This window comes from Heloderma suspectum, chromosome 2 (assembly GCF_057233095.1).
Source record: "Heloderma suspectum isolate Gila_16-S chromosome 2, 16-S_ref, whole genome shotgun sequence".
NCBI lineage: Eukaryota > Metazoa > Chordata > Lepidosauria > Squamata > Helodermatidae > Heloderma > Heloderma suspectum.
Genome location: NC_139459.1, coordinates 177,572,457 through 177,591,131, shown reverse-complemented (window position 1 = coordinate 177,591,131; position 18,675 = coordinate 177,572,457). Strand labels below are relative to the sequence as shown.

General features: G+C 47.5%; 2 protein-coding genes across 3 annotated transcripts in view; one reads left to right on the top strand and one right to left on the bottom strand.

The window, feature by feature from the left end:
- Positions 1-1,141: 1,141 nt before the first annotated feature.
- On the bottom strand, positions 1,142-8,781 carry CHCHD5 (coiled-coil-helix-coiled-coil-helix domain containing 5). The gene is made up of 4 exons (XM_084836441.1): positions 8,524-8,781; positions 7,227-7,367; positions 5,433-5,584; positions 1,142-3,656 (listed from the first exon to the last, which is right to left on the bottom strand). The coding sequence occupies exons 1-3, from the start codon at positions 8,667-8,669 to the stop codon at positions 5,434-5,436; spliced, it is 438 nt and encodes a 145-aa protein (XP_084692567.1). The 5' UTR covers positions 8,670-8,781; the 3' UTR covers positions 1,142-3,656; position 5,433.
- A 127-nt stretch (positions 8,782-8,908) lies between these two features.
- Positions 8,909-18,675, top strand: part of ATP13A1 (ATPase 13A1) — a 48,489-nt gene continuing 38,722 nt past the window's right edge. For both annotated transcript variants that reach the window (XM_084836429.1, XM_084836428.1), the window contains exon 1: positions 8,909-9,236. In XM_084836429.1, coding sequence (XP_084692555.1) covers positions 8,925-9,236 — 312 coding nt within the window. In that variant the 5' untranslated portion in view covers positions 8,909-8,924. The remainder of the gene's footprint in view (positions 9,237-18,675) is intronic.

Below are 18,675 nucleotides of genomic sequence, written 5' to 3'. Positions count from 1 at the left end.
ATTATTTGGTTTCTGGAGACCATGCATGCCCCCTCTCCAGTGCTAGATTGCACAACTATTCTGCTGCTGATTTGTTTAAAAGGGGGTAACTGGCAATATACTTACTGCCCGCATCAAGGATACACCCTGGTGTGACACTACACCAGCAGCACTGTGGGAAATTCAAAATGGCAGCCGCAAACCACTTGGCACTGATTGCTCTGCTGCTACTGGCTGCCACTGCCAAGGAAGCCCACTGGGGCCCACTGATATAGGAGGGGCCCCTCAGATGGCACCTTGCTGAGGGCCCCCTCAAACCTGGAGCGAGCCCTGGGTTCACACATGTGAGTACTCTCCCCACCACCACCTTTCTGACAGGCCTTCATATGGGACTTCACAGGTCTTCCTTGCAAACGAGCTGAAATACATGGAGGGGGACACACCTGCTCCTTCACCACTGGAAGATCATTCTCTGGGTACAACTGTGAAGCAGCCCACAAATACTTGATAAACCGTGCCCTTGGGAGACATTTCAAACTCTGGAAGGCTTTCTTTACTCTGTCCAGCTCCTCCGTTCACCCTCTTTCATGTCCACCTCGCTTTCAGCTGGACGTAAGCCAAACAAAACCAACGTATGTGTGCACAAAAGGAATGTGGTCCCTCCACCGTCCTTCACCCATTTCAGAGCGGCATTCCATCTCCCCCGAGGAGACCGTCGACACCAAAGGCCACGGTGCTGATTAATGGGCATTTGCAATAGCGAGCGAGAAGCAGGGTGTAAAATGAGGACATTTTTCCGGATGAGGAATGAAAGGCAGAGCTGGCGATTTGCTTGTTCTAATCTGTGCCAACTTGGCACGCAAGTTCCGCTTGGCGGGAGACAACCACCACAACCTGATGGAGCGACAGTTTGATGCAATGGTCTTCCCAACCCGTTTGGACTTCATGACTCGGGGGAGTTGTGACTCGGAGAGGGGAGTCAACAACAAAAATCAATGGCCCTTAGCACTCCTGCCCAAAGACCCCACCGCCCATTTCAAATATTAATTAATTAGCTTTCATGTAACCCCTCTGGGGAAACGAGAGCATTCCGTTGCACAAAGGAGGAAACAGAGGTGAAACAACGGCCTGGGGCCCAAGCAACTGATAGCCCCATAGATCACTGCTGTATGGCTTTTATCCAGAACTTTCAAACACACTAATGGCCCCTTGTCCAGAGATTGTTACTTGTGCCCATGCTCCTTTAAAACCAATGGAACAGAACAAACCAATTACTATTTTCTTAAGTCAACAGGACATTGCAGTCAGCGCATCTAATTTTCTGTGGATTGAGGCTATTGGCTCTAAGGCAGGGATGCAGAACCGCTTTCAACCTGAGGGCCGAACTGAGTTTTGGACAAGTTTTGGGGGACAACATTCCAGTGTGGGTGGGGGTGGAGGCAAAAAGGGTGGGGTGCAAACACCCAAAGTACCACCCTATTTGGTCTTAAAGCTCTTACTGTCAGTAACGTGGCTTTAAGAGAGTCGTTTCAACCTTTCAGAATAGGGGGGAAACTGCACAAAAGCTGGGACCACCAAATGATGGGTGGTTGGGGGAAAGGGGGTGTAGCCACCCGAGGAACCCTGGAGGGCTGGATTTGGCCCCCAGGCCACAGGTTCTACACCCTTGTTCTAATGAAACCCAAGGGGAAGTCTTCTCAGGTAAGGATGCTTCAAAATGTAGAGGTTTGTCTGTCATTTGATGCGCTGATGCCTGCAAGCCGCACAGAATATCTTGCCAACCCAATTCTTCATCAGGCCTAGTCCGGAGGGCATAGTAAGATCAGGATAAATGGAACACCCCAAAACAGGGATTACAAAATAACCTTTCTCCCTTCTCTGCCCACCCCACCTGTTGTTGGTAACTCTTCCTGGATGTAAACTTCCCCCCCGATCCCACCCCCAGTACTGGTTTAGCATTGCAGCCACGGCTGAAGCTGCTATGTAGACACATCAGCTCCCATGTCTGTTGACAGCTCTGGATCGGCCAACGCATCTGGAAATCAGAATGCCCTTCCTGGCAGAGTCATTGCAAGCAACAGGTGGTGAAAGCACCTTATACAATACAAGGACAACACAGCTGATCCATTGTATTAGATCTGGTCCCTGCTTTAACATGTGGGGAAATAATTTGCCCAAAGGGTGGGATGGGAGAAGCTAACTTCTGCTCCAGTCCATCAAGAAAGTGGTGCCGGCTTCCTATGACATACTAATAGTCACTGAAAGAGATAGAAGAGGATGTAAGAACAGCCTTCCCGAACTTGGTGACTTCTAGAGGTTTTGAACTACAACTCCCATCTTCTCTGATTGGCAAAGGCAATCCTAGATGCCCCAATTCCCAGTACCTAGTAATCAGGCAGGCTATGATTTGGAGAGCTCAGCACCGTCCCCTTTGCAAGCAAAGATGCTCTCCCAAGCTTGGATTCTGGCCTGTTCCTCTTAAGACAGGTACATTTTCCTTCCATCACCCCCAACCCTGCCCTTGCCCTGCACATACTTTGCAGCCTGCAAATTAGGACTGCTTGTCTCCACCCCTGTGTCAAGCAATCACAGCACCAGTCACACTTAGGATCCTTTCACACAGCTCGTTTACCCCCTGAACACCCTTTAATCATGACTTAGTTCTCACTGAAGTGGTAAACCTATTTCTGGGCTGTACCACTTCAGCTTGCAGGTGGGGTTCAGGTGGTGCCCCTGACATGCCAGCTCTATACGAGCATCTGCAGTCTCAGTTGGTATAGTCCAGACATCGGTTTAGTACCTCTGCATGAAGAACGCCATGATTAAAGAGCCATTGATGGATCGTTTCCTCTTGTTAAGGCACGGTTATAGGTCCACTGGGGATTCTAATCCACCCAGAGGGTGTTAAGTTACTCCGGACTGACTAATATCAGAAGACATGGGTGTAGCCTTGTGCATGGGATGCCATTCTCCTTGTCATCCTTTGCAGCAGGATCGAGAAGCGGAGAGGTAATCAATGAGGAGGCTCTGCTGTTGAGATGGCGCCCTCTACTGGCTACAAGCAGGTTACCCATGGATGATGCCTACATCTCTCTTTTTTCCCCTCTCCGCAGAGGAATGCTAATTTAAGCATTACGCTGAAATGCCAAAGCTTGGTAGATTTTGCAGGGAAGACCCAAGAGCAGGAAAGTAGATTCCTTTCTGTTTCTGCCCATGAATCTTTCCTGAAAGAAGATAACCGGATCACACTGAGACGGGTTCAGATCTGTAGTGTAGATGAGATCTGCAAAACTGGGCCGAGAAGACTGAAGAGCCAGAAAAGGCTATTTTGGTCTCCAACTTCAGTTTATTGCACCATACTTAGGTAAGCTCCAGGCCCAGCAAAATATACACAGAGGGCTCCAAGGGGCAATTCCGCCTTTGTAGACACAAGTTGAGATGCCACCATTACGCCAATGCAAGCTTCCATGGCTTTTCGGTCAGGAGCTGTTCTTCAACATGCCAGCCTGAGAAGGCATTGGCAGACACAGCTGGGCAAACAGTATCCAGGGCTAGGAGGAATTCCTGTGTCCCGATAAGATCTTGAGGACATATGTGATGCTGTCAGGGATCTTTTGTTCCACTGGCACTCCAGAAAACAGCTTGATTGTCACTGATGAAAAGATCACCCTTTTGGACTGAAAAGGGGCAGGGGTAGGGAAGGAACACAGCACAAATGAAAGATCTCTGCGTTTCAATATTTGACATTAATCTTCCTTACACAACTCCAGATTCTGAGGCTATCATGCTTTCAGTGGTATCGTAAGACAGGGGCAGGCAACCTGGTGCCCTCCAGATGTTTCAGACTACAACTCCCACAAGCCCCAGCCAGGATGGCTGATGGTCATGGATTCCGGGAGTTGTGGTCCAAAACATGGGGGAGGGGACACCAGGTTTGCCTACCCCTGGCCTAAAAACTGTGGCCTACAGGAGCAAAGAATTGGCTTTCACTTTCACTCATTCTGAAAAGCGGGCCTGCAAAAAGCCACTTGCCTGGCCATGAACAGAAATCGCTTCCAAGGGACCTCTGGCTGTCCTCTCTTTTTATCCCCAGCTCTCTGCCCAGGAGACAGACAGACAGACAGACAGAGGAATCCACCAAGCCCAGCTGCATCCGCCCAGCCAGGAAGTTCCATTCAGCTTTCTGGTCGCTTTGAAGACAGAACAGGTGACTTTGTCAAACTCTGGCCTAGTAAATGCAGGAAGGTTTACAAGCTACTCTTTCCCCCTCTCTGAAATCACAGCACAGCAGTTGCTGCCCTTCCTGAGGCCCTTCCTGTCTTTTGACCATGTGCATCAAGGAGACAGCAGAGTGCAAGGAAGGGAGGGTTAGATGACTGGATCAGGAGCTTTTTTATTTGCAAGACAAAGAGGTGACGTGTAAGCCTCTATGGGTCTTGCAAAAAAAGAAAAAACAACAACCCCAGAGTACCTGGTCTGGTCATCTAAGCCTCCCTCCCTTGCACTCTACCATCTCGATGCATATGGCCAGTTTTTCTTTGATATATTTGGCCCATTTAACTTAGGGCAGGACAGCCATTTGGTAGCCCACAGGCCTTAACTAGTCCCTGATACAGTTTTACCTGGCCCCGAGCAGGCCAGATAAAACATACCATTAACCAAGGTGTGTTAAAATGTTTGCCTACAGTGTCCCTTGCAACAGAAAGAAAAACATTTTTAAGCTGTAAGAAAGAGACAGATTTCATCTTCGAATGTTACATAAACATCAGCTATCCTCACTTCTTTCCACCCAGGTTACACAGCCCCTCTCAACTCTAGGACCTGGACGAAGATTTCTTCACCCTGCCCTCAGTTTCCCACCAAACAATTAGGGTCAAGTTCTTCAGCTGCCCTTCCTTTCATGAGCCCTGTCTCCCCAGCCAACATGCAGCACACGGGTTCCTCCCATCCTATGTGATGGGCTCCTCCGAGTCAAACTGGCCCACCGCTTCCATCGAAAGCTGCATTGATTTGCAGCATGCCATAACTGATCCCTCCTCCTCGACAGTTGGACTGCTCAGGAATATTCCATGACGTCACATCGGATTGGCTAGAGAGGCAGGCAGGCAGGCAGATGACAGCTAGCTTTATCCTCATCTTGCTGTTAACATAGCCAGTTCTATTTATTTATTTAATTACATTTATATCCTGCCTTTCTTCCTCTTTAAGGAACCCAAGGCAGCGTACATAATCCCCCTCCTCTCCATTTTAGCCTCACAACAACAACCCTGTGAGGCAGGTTGGGCTGAGACTGGCCCAAAGTCACCCAGTGAGCTTTCATGGCCGAGCGGGGACTAGAACCCGGATCTCCCGGCTCCCAGTCCAGCACTCTAGCCACTACATCACACTGGTTCTGTGTATTTATGTATACACATACACATATTACTACTGAATATCAGTTTTGAGACACTGACCTTATATGGCCACTTTCACCTGGTCTGCACAGAGCAGAAACTGCTGGACGTGTTCAGTGCAGTTGACCACGGAGGTCTGGTTTAGCTTAAGACACTGTTCAAATGCAGCAAACGGTTCAGCACAATCGTGGCGAATCTTCTGTACAATCGGGCTGCAATGTAAACCACACAGGTCTATGCATAAGTGGTAAAAAAAAACAAAAAAAACTGGCAGGACAGGAATGGTGGGAGAGTTGCTTCACTCAGAGACCTACTGTGTTGTAGTGGCCCAGAATGTGAGCCAGGATGGCTTCTGCTCAAATCTGGCTTCAGCCATGAACTCACCCGGGCAGCCTTAGGCAAGCCACTAGCTCTCAGTCTTAGCCCCCATATCTGTAAAACGGGAATAATATTCTGCTACTTTAAAGATAAGGATTATCAAGATGATGAAAATGAGGTGCTTTGAACAATCTATCATGCTATATGTTAAATATTACCATTAAAGCAACATCAAAATCACATACCTGCCCCACCCAAAATCTTCCTTTTTGTTCTGCCACCCACTTCTGTCCACAGACTGCCCTTGACAATTTCCCCCAAACCCCATCATGGTTTTCTCTGAACATATACCTCTCCCAGGTTTCCCTCCAACTCACCCCCACCTGTTTTGTTTATTGCTCTGATAACACTTTCCCCCTTCTTGTAACTGAGGTGCACTCTTCTTGACAAGAGATATCATGTCCATTCCAGAAAGCTGGAAAACAAAGGTATCCCCCATTCCCATTTCATCATCATTTATTTATTTGAAGCATTTCTATCCCACTCTTCAATCAAAAGACTCCTAGGGCACCTTATAGGAATCAACAATCAGACAGCCCCTGTCCTCAGGCTGAAATTCTAAGAAGACATGTGGCACAAGGAAAGGAATTGGGAGGGAGGATGGAGGAGGGGATTTATTTATTTTTAAAGCATAATGGTGGTGCTTGATTCTGTTGCCCACATGGATGAGAAAATATCAATCAAACTCAGGTTCACACTGCATCTATTGTCCTTCTGGGCTGGGCTGTTCTTTGCTGGCCTGGTCCTCTTTCCTTTCTTCTCCTCTGGAGTTTCTCTTCTTTTGAATTCAAGCCTAATCTGTTTCTTCTCCCATCCCCTCAGGGCAATGTGGGAGCGCTAGAACCAATGGAGAATCATTGGAGAAAAGTACATCTTGCCTCTTTTCTCTAGCTGGGGGAAGAATCCAGGACAACAGACATTCCGCAAACACAGAAATAATTTATACAAGATGCAGACCACAGTGAAAGCTCTTACCTGTCTAAGCTTTTTACATGCACTTGGTCACACTTAAACAGATTTACTTCATGCACTGTCCCATTTGCTTAGCAGGCCAGCAGTGTACCACAACCCAAGCCACTGATCGCTAGTTTGCTAAATCAACATGCAAATGTGTTAAAGGCGAAATCCTATGCATGTTTAGACAGAACATGGTCCCACAAGCCCCAGCATTCACTAACCCACCACACTGGCTGGGGAATGGTGGGAGTTGTAAGATTTTTTTCTGTCTAAACATGGATAGGATTGTGCCCTAAGATAATTTAAATATGACCAGGGGGAGGGCCAGGGGGACGACAACATACCTGGGTAAGGGCTTTCCCAGTACTCCACATCCTGTATAAAACCAGCCAAACATTCAGTTATGAAATCACAGCCACAGCAAAAAGCGGAGGAAGGCTTTCTAAAATTCATCAAAGTCTCTCCGAGATGGAGGCATTTGGTCTTTGCCGAATGGCGCTCTCTCCCTGCGATACTCACTGGGAAGACGTGCACTTGGCCATGTCAAGTTTGAGCTGGTGGCAGTCCTGCTGCCAGGAGGAAGGGTTGGCAGCAACACACTGACCATACTGCTCTGCTTCTTTGTGGCAGTGCCGCACAGTCACCTCCAGCGCTGCCTGCCTGTTGGGATGGAGATTTGAGAGCATTTGGGTTGTCTGGGTTACCACTGACAGGAATTCTAGGGGACAACACTGTGTGGGTATATAAGAAGCCCTATAATTTATAGTCTCTATCCCCTCCCCAAACATACACTCACCCCACTTAGTCCCAGATCAGTCATCCTCCCTTATCCTAGACAGAGCTACTGCTGGAGGCACTCTGCACATTCTCCAATACGTTAGCTCAGTCGGTACTTGACACATCCCTGGCAAACACACACATAGTGTGGAGCAAGTGGGAAGTGAGATTTTATTTATGCATACAATCCTCATGACCAGTAGCCATTCATAGCCTTATCCCCTGTGAACCTTTCTAACCCTCTTTTCAAGGCCCTCCAAGCTGGTAGCCATGCCCCACATCTTATGGCAGCAAACTCTACAGTTTGACTACGCACTCCCTTGTGCCTGTCCTGAATCTCCTGCCATTCGGCTTCACTGGCTGACCCCACTGGGTTCTAGTATTATAAGAGAGGGAGTGGTAGTCGTTGAAAGAGTTGGGAGAAGACCTTCGAACAGCCTTCCCCAACCTGGTGCCTTCCAGATGTTTTGAACTACAACTCCCATCTTCCCTGACCATTGGCCATGCTGTATGCAGCCTCTATCAGGGATGGGCAACTTGTGGCCCTCCAAATACGTTGGCCTACAACTCCCATCAGCCGTCACCAGCATAGCCAATGGTCGGGGATTAGAATCATAGGATCGTAGGGCTGGAAGGGGCCCACAAGACCATCGAGTCCAACCCGCTGCTCAGTGCAGGAAGCCGGATTCCCAGGCGGTCTCTCACCCAAGGACTACCCAGGGCGGACCCTGCATAGCTTCCGAGGTCGGACACGTTGTGGGAGATGTAGTCCAAAACATCTGGTTGCCCATCGCTGCTTCTAAACTCCCACTTACTGGGGAACAGCGCTGGGGGGAGAGGCCCACTGCTTTAATGCCCTGCACGTGGGGCATCCTGTTCTGGCTACTGCGGGAAACAGAAGACTGGGCTTGAGGGGCCTTAACGGCCTGGCCCTGCAGGGCTCTCGCCATGGCCTTATCTAAAACAGATTCTGCGGCAAAGGAAGCCTCAAAGTACGCCCTGAGAAGGGGCGGGGAGGACTTGCGCGCCCCGCACTCACATGCTGCGGCGGCGGCGGCGGCGGCCTGAAGGACGGACGCAGCCCCTTCCTCCTCGCGGGCACGCATGCGCCCTCTCTACCCAGGGCGCTCTCCTGCGCATGCTCGCGCGCCGCGCCGGCGAGAGTCGTCCCCCCATGGCAGCCATGGCACCAGCGGACGCGGGTGCGCTTCGGCGCGTGCGCGGGGGTTCCGCGCCATCGCTTCCCTGGAAGCTACGCGTATGTGGCGCCTTCGCGCGGGCGGGGGCCGTTGGTCTCAGGGACGCGGCGGAGGGGCCGAGCATGCGCGACTGGGCGGCGAGGGCAGCGAGCATGCGCGATCGGGCCGCGGTGGGCGCGGCCTGCTCCGGAAGTGGAAGGAGCTGGCCGGCGGCGCGGCGGCGGCGGGTCCCGGAAGCAGGATGGCGGCGGCGGCGGCAGCACCCGCGGCCGGTCCCGGGCCGGGCCCCGGGGACGAGTTGGTGCAGGACGTGATTCCGTACCGGCGGCGGTCGCGGCTGCTGTGGGGGACGGTGCTGCCCTTCTGCGTGCTCTACCCGCTCTGGCTGTGGTTCTGGGGGCCCTGCGCCTGGGCTTGGCGGGGAGCCGGCAGCACCGCCGAGACGCCCGAGGCCGCGCTGCTCTTCCTCGCCGCCATCGGGGCCGTCCACCTGCTCACCGCCTTGGCCGGCCTGTGGAGCGTCAACGTCCACTGCTTACTCTACTGCTGCTGGGTCAGTCCCGCGCCGGTGGGGGGGAGCGGGCAAGAGGCAAAGGTCCCGGGCAGGACAGAGGGGAAAGGGCAGGGAGGGTCACCGCCTCGCGGGCACAGCTCCTGTGCCTTTCGGAGCAGCCTTGACCGCGTAGAAATGAATGGGTAGCATCCGATGGTAGACCTATGTAGAGTAGACCCGTTGAAATGAATGGGCCTCAGGTTAGTCGTGACTGACTTAAGGCTCATTCGTTTTAGTGGGTCTGTTCTACATAAGACTAGCATTGGATGCTACCCCATTTCTCTGTGTTGGGGCTTCTGTTAATGGCACAGGTGGAGGAGCAGTTTAGGGCGTGTGCAGGGAATGTCCGCTGCAGCCAAAGAAATGGTCCCTGAGCAATGCTTAAGTTGTTGAAAAAGAGATGACGTTCGTGTCTTTCTGCCGGTCTTTTCCCCAATGCCTTGTGTGTGGGACTCTGTATTTACAGGTGAAGTAGATGGACTCCGCATTTGCTCATGGGCCTGCTAATCTGCTTTTTCTTAATAAGATCCAGGGTTGAATCATGGCATTGCAACCAAAGGCTGGGAGGCTGAGTTCTAACATGGTGAGGCTGGGAGTACCCCGGGGATTCATAAAGGTGGTGGACCATTAAGTGATTTGGAAGTCAAGAATTTTTCATGGTGTGTGTCAGGCTTTGTTAGGAGAATGACAGTAACAACAAAAAACCTTAGGTTGGTCTGTTAGTGTGTCTGGTTGCTAGTCTTTATTGCTGTTGTCAGCCACATTTCACTTTGCCAGAAAAGGATTCATGCTTGATGTCTTGGCTGTAGATTTGGGATACATGTGCTAGAGTTAGCAGATCTCTCATTCTAAAAAGGCTGTTCTTTCTATAAAAATCTGCCCCTTATTCCACAGCATTAAAAGATGTAGTAGAACTTGTTGAGTGCTGCTTATTTCAGATCATTATAGGACCTTCTTGCATGTAACAATGTCCTACAAGAGTATCATTTTATATAGAAAATACTCCGTTGGGACAGGTGTGTGTGTGTGTGTGTAAAATGGTTGTAACTCACTCTGATCACAGAATAAAGCAGGTTACAAATCTAAGAAATCAATGTAATGAGTGGGCAGGGATGTAGCTCAGTGATAAAGCACATGCTTCGCGTGCAGAAGGTCCTAGGTTCAATCCCTGACTTCTCCAGATAGGCCTAGGAAAGAATCCTGTCTGAAGCCCTGGAGAGCTGCTGCCAGTCAGTGTTGATAATACTGGGCTCAATGGACCAATGGTCTGACATACTATAAGGCAAGTTCCAATGTTCCTTTCTACCATGATGAAAAACTTTTACTTACAGTGGAACGCAAGTGTCCACTTACCACATGATAGCGTATGCATCATTAACATGCAAATGCCCTGCACTGAGGTTTGATTGAAACACCCTACAGTCACAGAGAGCACAGTGTGTGCCCCTTATTCCTAAACTTTCAGTTTGGTAAGCAAGCTTTCAACTTTAGCACACAAGTTGAATGACATGTTTTTCTCCACTAATTGTTGGATCTGGGCAGCACTGATGATCTCACTTTTGTAAGATCAAAGTTTCCATTTCTTTATATCCAAACTTAAGCATTTCTGTAACAGGAGGCAGCAAAAAAAGAAAATACGTAATGATCCCCTGTGGACATTTCGATGCCCTCAATTTTTAATGAAATAACTGTCCCAGTAAGCAAAAGCTAGTAGAATCATAGAATAGTAGGGTTGGAAGGGGCCTACAAGGTCATCGAGTCCAACCCCCTGCTCAATGCAGGAATCCAAGTCAGAGCATCCCTGACAGATGGCTATCTAGCCTCATCTTGAATGCCTGCAGTATGGGAGAGCCCATAACCTCCCTAGGTCATTGGTTCCGTTGTCGTATTGCTCTAGCAGTCAGGAAGATTTCCTGATGTTCAGCTGGAATCTGGCTTCCTGTAACTTGAGCCCATTATTCTGTGTCCTGCACTCTGGGATGATCGAGAAGAGATCCTGGCCTTCCTCTCTGTGACAACCTTTCAAGTACTTGAAGAGCGCTATCGTATCTCCCCTCAGCCTTCTCTTCTCAAGGCTAAACATGCCCAGTTTTTTCAGTCTCTCTTCATAGGGCTTTGTTTCCAGTCCCCTGATCATCTTTGTTGCCCTCCTCTGAACCCTCTCCAGCTTGTCTGCATCCTTCTTAAAATGTGGTGCCCAGTACTGGACACAGGACTCCAGATGAGGCCTAACCAGTGCTGAGTAGAGGGGGACTAGTACTTCCCAGGATTTGGAAGCTATGCTTCCATGAATGCAGCCCAAAATAGCGCTACATATTTTGCAGTCACATCACATTCTTGGCTCATATTCAGCTTGTGATCTAGTATAGGGAACATATCTCAAAGCTCTTCACTGGTTGTTTCCTATTGTTGAACATGATCAACCTGGAACCACATTTCTTGCTGAAATTTTCTCCCATTCTTTTCTTTCCTTTTAAAAAATCTTCCGGGGGATTATTTTTAGCCTGTGTGGAAATGCCATATTAATATTGCCATATTAATAATCTGTGTATCTAGCACAGAAAGTGAGTGGGCTAGTGAAAGAAAGATGGAGCAATCCGTCTCTCCTCCCCCAGTCCACTTGCTTGTCTGCATGGATTTCCCAGTTGCCTCTGGCTACCGGGTGAGTTGCTAAATAAATATAAGGCTGGTGATGCTTCTGGGGTTTCCCAGTGCCTCTCAGCTGAAGGGCAGGTATATTGCCAGACAGAGGGAAGATCAGTGCTGCACGGGCCTTCCCTACTGTGAGGGGAACGGAGTGATGGATGCATCAGGCATTAGCCCCTTTCAATTTCTCTGTTTTTAACGTTACCATTTATGCTGGAAAAACGAAACTAAACATATCTCCTGGCTGTTTATGGTTCTGTTGGACTGCGTGTCAAAGCTTTGCTGTAGGGTTAGTGATCTAATGAACTTTGCTCAGCAAAAGCTCAGGACATAGCTTTGAAGGGCGCTGGATGCCAATTCTGCCCCTTCCAAAGGCTTGAAAGCAGCATGTGCATTTTGTTTTCACAGCTGTATTTAACCCAGGGGTTGGGGAACCCGTGGCCCTCCAGATGTTGTTGGACTCCAACTCTCATGAGCCCCAGCCTCCCAGTCAGAGGAGGAGAGTTGTAGCCCAACAACATCTGGAGGGCCACATGTTTCTCATCCCTGCTCAACTTGCTTTCTTCTAGCCACTGTGCTTCCCTCTTTCTTTAATGCTTGATAAAGTCCTTTATGGTTTGCATTGCCTCTGTGTTGAAAGTCTTGTGAAACTCCTGTAATTTCACTGCATGGTTTTCATGGATTTCCTGCCTATGGGAAGGGACGTAGCTCATCACTGGGGGAGCACATCATTGGCATGCAGAAGGTCCCAGGTTCAATCCCCAGTTAAGGGATTGTAGGTTGCAGGGCAGCCTGAAGCCTTGGGGAGCTACTGCCAGTCAGAGCAGACAGATACTGGTCAGGATGGACCATTGTCTGGCTTGCTATAAGAAACCACTTCTATAGGGAAAGATCAGGAAATGACACATAGTAGATTGTAAACATTTTACAAGCCCCCATGCACAGCTAGCTTGCTTGCTTATTCATTACATTTCTATACTGCCAAATAGCAGAAGTGTAGTCATTTGCATCTTGAAAAGGTGGGTTATGAGTATTTTAATAAATCTATGGCCTGAAAAAGGCGGGGATCGCGTCAGCTCTTTTCCGGTTTACCCCACAAAAGACACCCCTCTGCCTGGTGTTCTTATTTGTCCCAGGAGAGGAGGCCGTAGGATGAAGGACATAGTTGTCCAGGTTCCCAAGCTCTGGGGTGGGGCAGAGTGAGAAACCAACACATCCTCCTCCTGACTGTTGTATCACGCTGGTCATTTTTGCTGAGTGCGGCAAGAGGAATATAAAAACAGGCACTTTGCAGTTACAGTCCACTGCAGTTAGTATCCATTGGAAACAGCTGACACCATGTCCAGCTATGACTTATGTCCCTAGCCATGTGGCTAGAAGGTTGTGTATGGGTGCCTGTGGGCAAATGTTACCACTTGAAAAGCCATCAAAGCAGCATACCATAGGGATGAAACTATTGAAACAGCCTCAGCTCAGCAGCCCCAGCCTTACTGGCCATGCTAGCTGGGGATGATGGGAGTTTGAGCTCCAACACATGTGGAGGGCACCAGGTTGGGGAAGGCGGGACAAAGGAATGGGCATTTTCCATCATCGTCGCCATTGGCTTTTAAAAATGAATGTTACGTTTATTATTTGTTAATTTTCACATACTGTCAGCCGCTTGGGCTATCCATTGTCAGGCAGAAAGGCAGGATATAACTATTCTAACGAAAAGAAAATACAAGCGCACTTTTAAATGTTGTATTACAAATATAAAATTCTCACACATTTCCTATACGTAGTTCCTACAAATCTTCGCACTATGTATGTATGATTCATTGTTGTTGTTGTTCAGTCGTTCAGTCGTGTCCGACTCTTCGTGACCCCATGGACCATAGCACGCCAGGCCTTCCTGTCCTGCGCTCTCTCCCGGAGCGTGCTCAAGTTCATATTCATTGCATCCGTGATGCTATCTAGCCATCTCATCCTCTGCCGCCCCCTTCTCCTTTTGCCTTCAGTCTTTCCCAGCATCAGGGTCTTTTCCAGTGACTTTTCTCTTCGCATTAGGTGGCCAAAATATTGGAGCTTCAGCTTCAGTATCTGTCCTTCCAATGAGCACTCAGGGTTGATTTCCTTTAGGATGGACTGATTTGACCTCCTTGCAGTCCAGGGGACTCGTAAGAGTCTTCTCCAGCACCACAGTTCGAGAGCATCAATTCTTCGGCGCTCAGCCTTCCTTATAGTCCAGCTCTCACAGCCATACGTTACTACTGGGAAAACCATAGCTTTGATTAGATGGACCTTTGTCGGCAAGGTGATGTCTCTGCTTCTTACTATGCTGTCTAGGTTTGCCATAGCTTTCCTCACAAGGAGCAAGCGTCTTTTAATTTCATGGCTGCAGTCACCGTCTGCGGTGATCTTGGAGCCCAAGAAAGTAAAATCTGTCACTGCTTCCATTTCTTCCCCTTCTATATGCCAGGAAGTGATGGGGCCAGATGCCATGATCTTAGTTTTCTTAATGTTGAGTTTCAAACCAGCTTTTGCACTCTCCTCTTTCACCCTCAACAAGAGGCTCTTTAGATCCTCTTCGCTTTCTGCCATTAGGGTGGTATCGTCTGCATATCGATAATTATTATTGTTGATAATTCTCCCAGCAAACTTAATTCTGACCTCTGATTCATCCAACCCAGCATTTCTCATGATGTACTCTGCATATAAGTTAAATAAGCAGGGTGACAATATGCAGCCTTGTCATACTCCTTTCCCAATTTTGAACCACTTGGTTGTTCCATGTCTGGTTCTGACTGTTGCTTCTTGACCCTCGTACAGGTTTCTCAGGAGACAGGTAAGGTGGTCTGGTACTCCCATCACTTTAAGAATTTGCCACAGTTTGTTGTGATCCACACAATCAAAGGCTTTAGCGTAGTCAATGAAGCAGAAATAGACGTTTTTCTGGAATTCTCTTGCTTTCTCCATGATCCAGCGAATGTTGGCGATTTGATCTCTAGTTCCTCTGCCTCTTCGAAACCCAGCTTGTACTTCCGATAGTTCTCGGTTCGCATACTGCTGAAGCCTAGTTTGTAGGATTTTGAGCATCACCTTGCTGGCATGTGAAATGAGTGCAATTGTGCGGTAATTTGAACACTGTTTGGCGTTGCCCTTCTTTGGAATTGGAATGTAAACTGACCTTTTCCAGTCTTGCGGCCATTGTTGAGTGTTCCAAATTTGTTGGCATATTGAATGCAGCACTTTAACAGCATCATCTTTTAGGATTTTAAATAGCTCAGCTGGAAGACTGTCATCTCCGCTAGCTTTGTTGTTACTAATGCCTAAGGCCCACTTGACTTCACTCTCGAGGATGTCCGGCTCGAGTTCAGTGACCGCACTATCATGGCTATCAGGGACATTAAGATCTTTCCTGTGTAGTTATTCTGTGTATTCTTTCCACCTCTTCTTAATCTCATCTGCTTCTGTTAGGTCCCTGCCTTCTTTGTCCTTTATCATGCCCGTCTTTGCACAAAACGTTCCCTTGAGATCTCCAATTTTCTTGAAGAGATCTCTAGTCTTTCCCATTCTGTTGTTTTCCTCGATTTCTTTGCATTGTTCATTTCAGAAGGCCTTCTTGTCTCTCCTTGCTATTCTCTGGAACTCTGCATTCAGTTGGATATATCTTCCCCTTTCTCCCTTGCTTTTCACTTCCCTTCTTTCCTCAGCTACTTGTAAAGCCTCATCAGACAGCCACTTGGCTTTCTTGCATTTCTTTTTCTTTGGGATGGATTTCGTTGCTGCCTCCTGAACAATGTTACGGACCTCCGTCCATAGTTCCTCAGGCACTCTGTCTATCAGGTCTAATCCCTGAAATCTATTCCTCACCTCCACTGTATATTCATAAGGGATATGATTTAGGTCATACCTGAATGGTTTAGTGGTTTTCCTTACGTTCTTCAATTTAAGCCGAAATTTTGCAAGAAGCAGCTCATGATCTGAGCCACAGTCAGCTCCAGGTCTTGTTTTTACTGACTGTATGGAGCTTCTCCATCTTTGGCTGCAAAGGACATAATCAATCTGATTTCGATATTGACCATCTGGTGATGTCCATGTGTAGAGTCGTCTCTTGTGCTGTTGGAAAAGAGTGTTTGCTATGATCAGCGTGTTCTCTTGGCAAAACTCGATTAGCCTTTGTCCTGCTTCACTTTGTACACCAAGGCCATGCTTGCCTGTTATCTCGGTGATTTCTTGACTTCCTTCTTTAGCATTCCAATCCCCTATGATGAAGAGGACATATTTTGATTCATACTAATCTCATTCACAACAAAGGGGAAAAAATACAGTTGAATGGCATAGAGAAACTTATTATTTCAATATGCTACAAATGAAATCCATAAGAATATGCATTTAAAACAATAATTGCAACATTTTTTAAAACAAAACTATATGGCAGCAAAAGAAAAACACAGTTTTTCTGTGGAGGAATCTGTATAGGGGAAACAATTCAACTAACACTGAAGACCCATCGGAATGTAAATGTCTTCACCAGCTTCCTAAAGATTGACAGGGGAGAGCCCCTATGGGCCTCTGTGGGGAGAAAGTTACAAAACCAAGCTGCCACAATCAAGAAGGCTCTATCTCCCATACCCACTGAGCATACTTCAAAGGATGGTGGGAAGGGGAACCGGTCCTTCTCCAAAAATTACGAATAAGAGGGTAGGATCATGTGAGGGGATGGGCAATCTTTTAAATAACCTGTTTAAGGCTTTAACCTGTTTAGGGCTTTAAAGATAAAGACCAGCACTTGGATTGGGCTCAGAAACAAACCAGGAGCCAGTGCTGATCAAATAGTAATGGGATAACATGCTCTGAGTAACCGTGTTTGGATATGTTCCTCCAAAAATTATTCAGACCTAATTAATTCCACTGCAGTGGACTTAGATAACATATTGAGTTGCTCTCTTCCTAGCTCAGCAATTAATCTGGTTGTAATTGTAAAGTAAGACTGGCCTGAGATATTTTGATGCTTTGGAAAACAAAAAAAACCAGCCTGTTTTCTATTAAGGATTTGTTGCCTGAAATTGCTGTACCCTCCACGTATGTTCTTATGTTTCTGTTACCATCCAAGTATGCTATTAAAGTCATTTGCTTACATTTAGCTCCCATTTCCACCATCTTAACACACCAAAAATGTGTTATGGCTACAATTAGCTTAATTTTAGAGATTGCAGTATAAGGGCTCAGATGCAAGGTTGTTTTTAAAACATAGTTGTTAACAACCGCTAATAATGAAACAAATGTAATTAACAGAGGGTTTGCCATCCGCTAATTGTGCTCAAAATTAGCTGCCTGAGGCAGCCACTGCATTCTATTTGTAGTAGGGACAGCCTTGCGCAAAAGCTTCAGATGAACAGGTGCGCAACTGGACAGCACGATCCTATGCACATCTACTAAGAAGTAAGTCCTACTGAGTGCAGTGGGACTTGTTCCCGGATAAGTGTGTCTAGCATGAGTGAACAATCTGTGCCCTAATTTCAGTGACCCCTGGAGGGAGCAATCTGACCTTCCCTCAGTAGCCCAATGGGCAGGAAGGGGGAGGGAGAGAGAGAAAAGGAGTAGTTCCTCCCACTTTTAGCTCTGGCCCCACCCACAAGCTGGTTTAGGCCCCCGGTCACTGTGAGCAAGTGGCCCTCAGTGGAAAAAAGATCATCCCAGGTATATTGGATTAGATATTGAGATGTTAAATGGTCACACTAGGAGGTTGTTCATACATATTCCTAACATCTGTCCTAGATTCCTCCACAGCTCAGGTAAATGAATTAATGTAAGCCAAAACTGTTTGCATCCACTCAAAGAACTGCTAGTTGATCTATAACCAGGGTGGGTAGCTTGTGGCCCTCCAGATGGTTTGGCCTACAACTCCCATCAGCCGTAACCAGCATAGCCAATGGTGAGGCATGATGGGAGAGGTAAGCCAAAACATCTGGAGGACCATGGGTTGCCCACCGCTGGTCCTATCCACTAACATAGTACTAGTATAAGGGCCCATCTGAGATATAGTAGCTTTAAAGGTATCCTTTAAAGAGTTGTCAATCATCAGCTGTCAGTGGCATGATTCAAAGAGCTTTAATTCATGCCATTGAGGACTTGATGTGGACCTTGTCGATTCTGCAGTCTACATAGGAAGCCGTTGTGTGTTTTTAATTGTATTGTATCCTAGGAACGTGAAGAAATAGAAAGGGCCAGAAGGTGACAACCAGATACCATTGCTTTCCACAGGCCCTTCCTGGGACTGATACATTGTGCAGTTTGTCTGTTTCATTGATCAAAAATGTATCCTGGTTTATGATTCCAGGTATTTCCAAAGTAGCATCCATCCATCCAGATGAGAAAGATTTTAGATAACAAATATCTAAAATACAGTCTCCAAACAAAATAAGCAACAGCAGTAAAAACTACAATTAAAACTCAAAATTCAGCATCAGATAACACAAATAAAACTATCTTAGCCTGACACTTAAAACTCATCTGGTTAGGTGCTAGATGGGCTTTGCTGAGGAGATAATTCTAGAGTCGGGAACCACTGCAGAAAAGATCCTTTCCCCAGTTGCTACTCAGCTAGCCTGTGACAGCGAATATCACTTGGAGAAGGACCTTTGATTATGAACTTAACAAAGGGGGAGGCTAATCATTTATTCAACCTAGTAGTTCATCTGATAGCATTACAATAAACCTTGATAGAGGTCAATGAATCCTAGGTAGAACACCTGCTTTGTGTGTGGAAGACCCCAAGTTTGATCCTTGGCATATCCAGGCAGGGATGGAA

Bases quoted from the DNA above. Each gene is read 5' to 3' on its own strand.
- CHCHD5 (XM_084836441.1), bottom strand. From the start codon at position 8,669: ATGGCTGCCATGGGGGGACGACTCTCGCCGGCGCGGCGCGCGAGCATG. The intron at 7,368-8,523 runs GTGAGTGCGGGG...CCATCCCAACAG, and splicing joins CGCCGCCGCCGCCGCAGCAT to GCAGGCAGCGCTGGAGGTGA. The intron at 5,585-7,226 runs GTGAGTATCGCA...TTTACATTGCAG, and splicing joins GCCAAGTGCACGTCTTCCCA to CCCGATTGTACAGAAGATTC.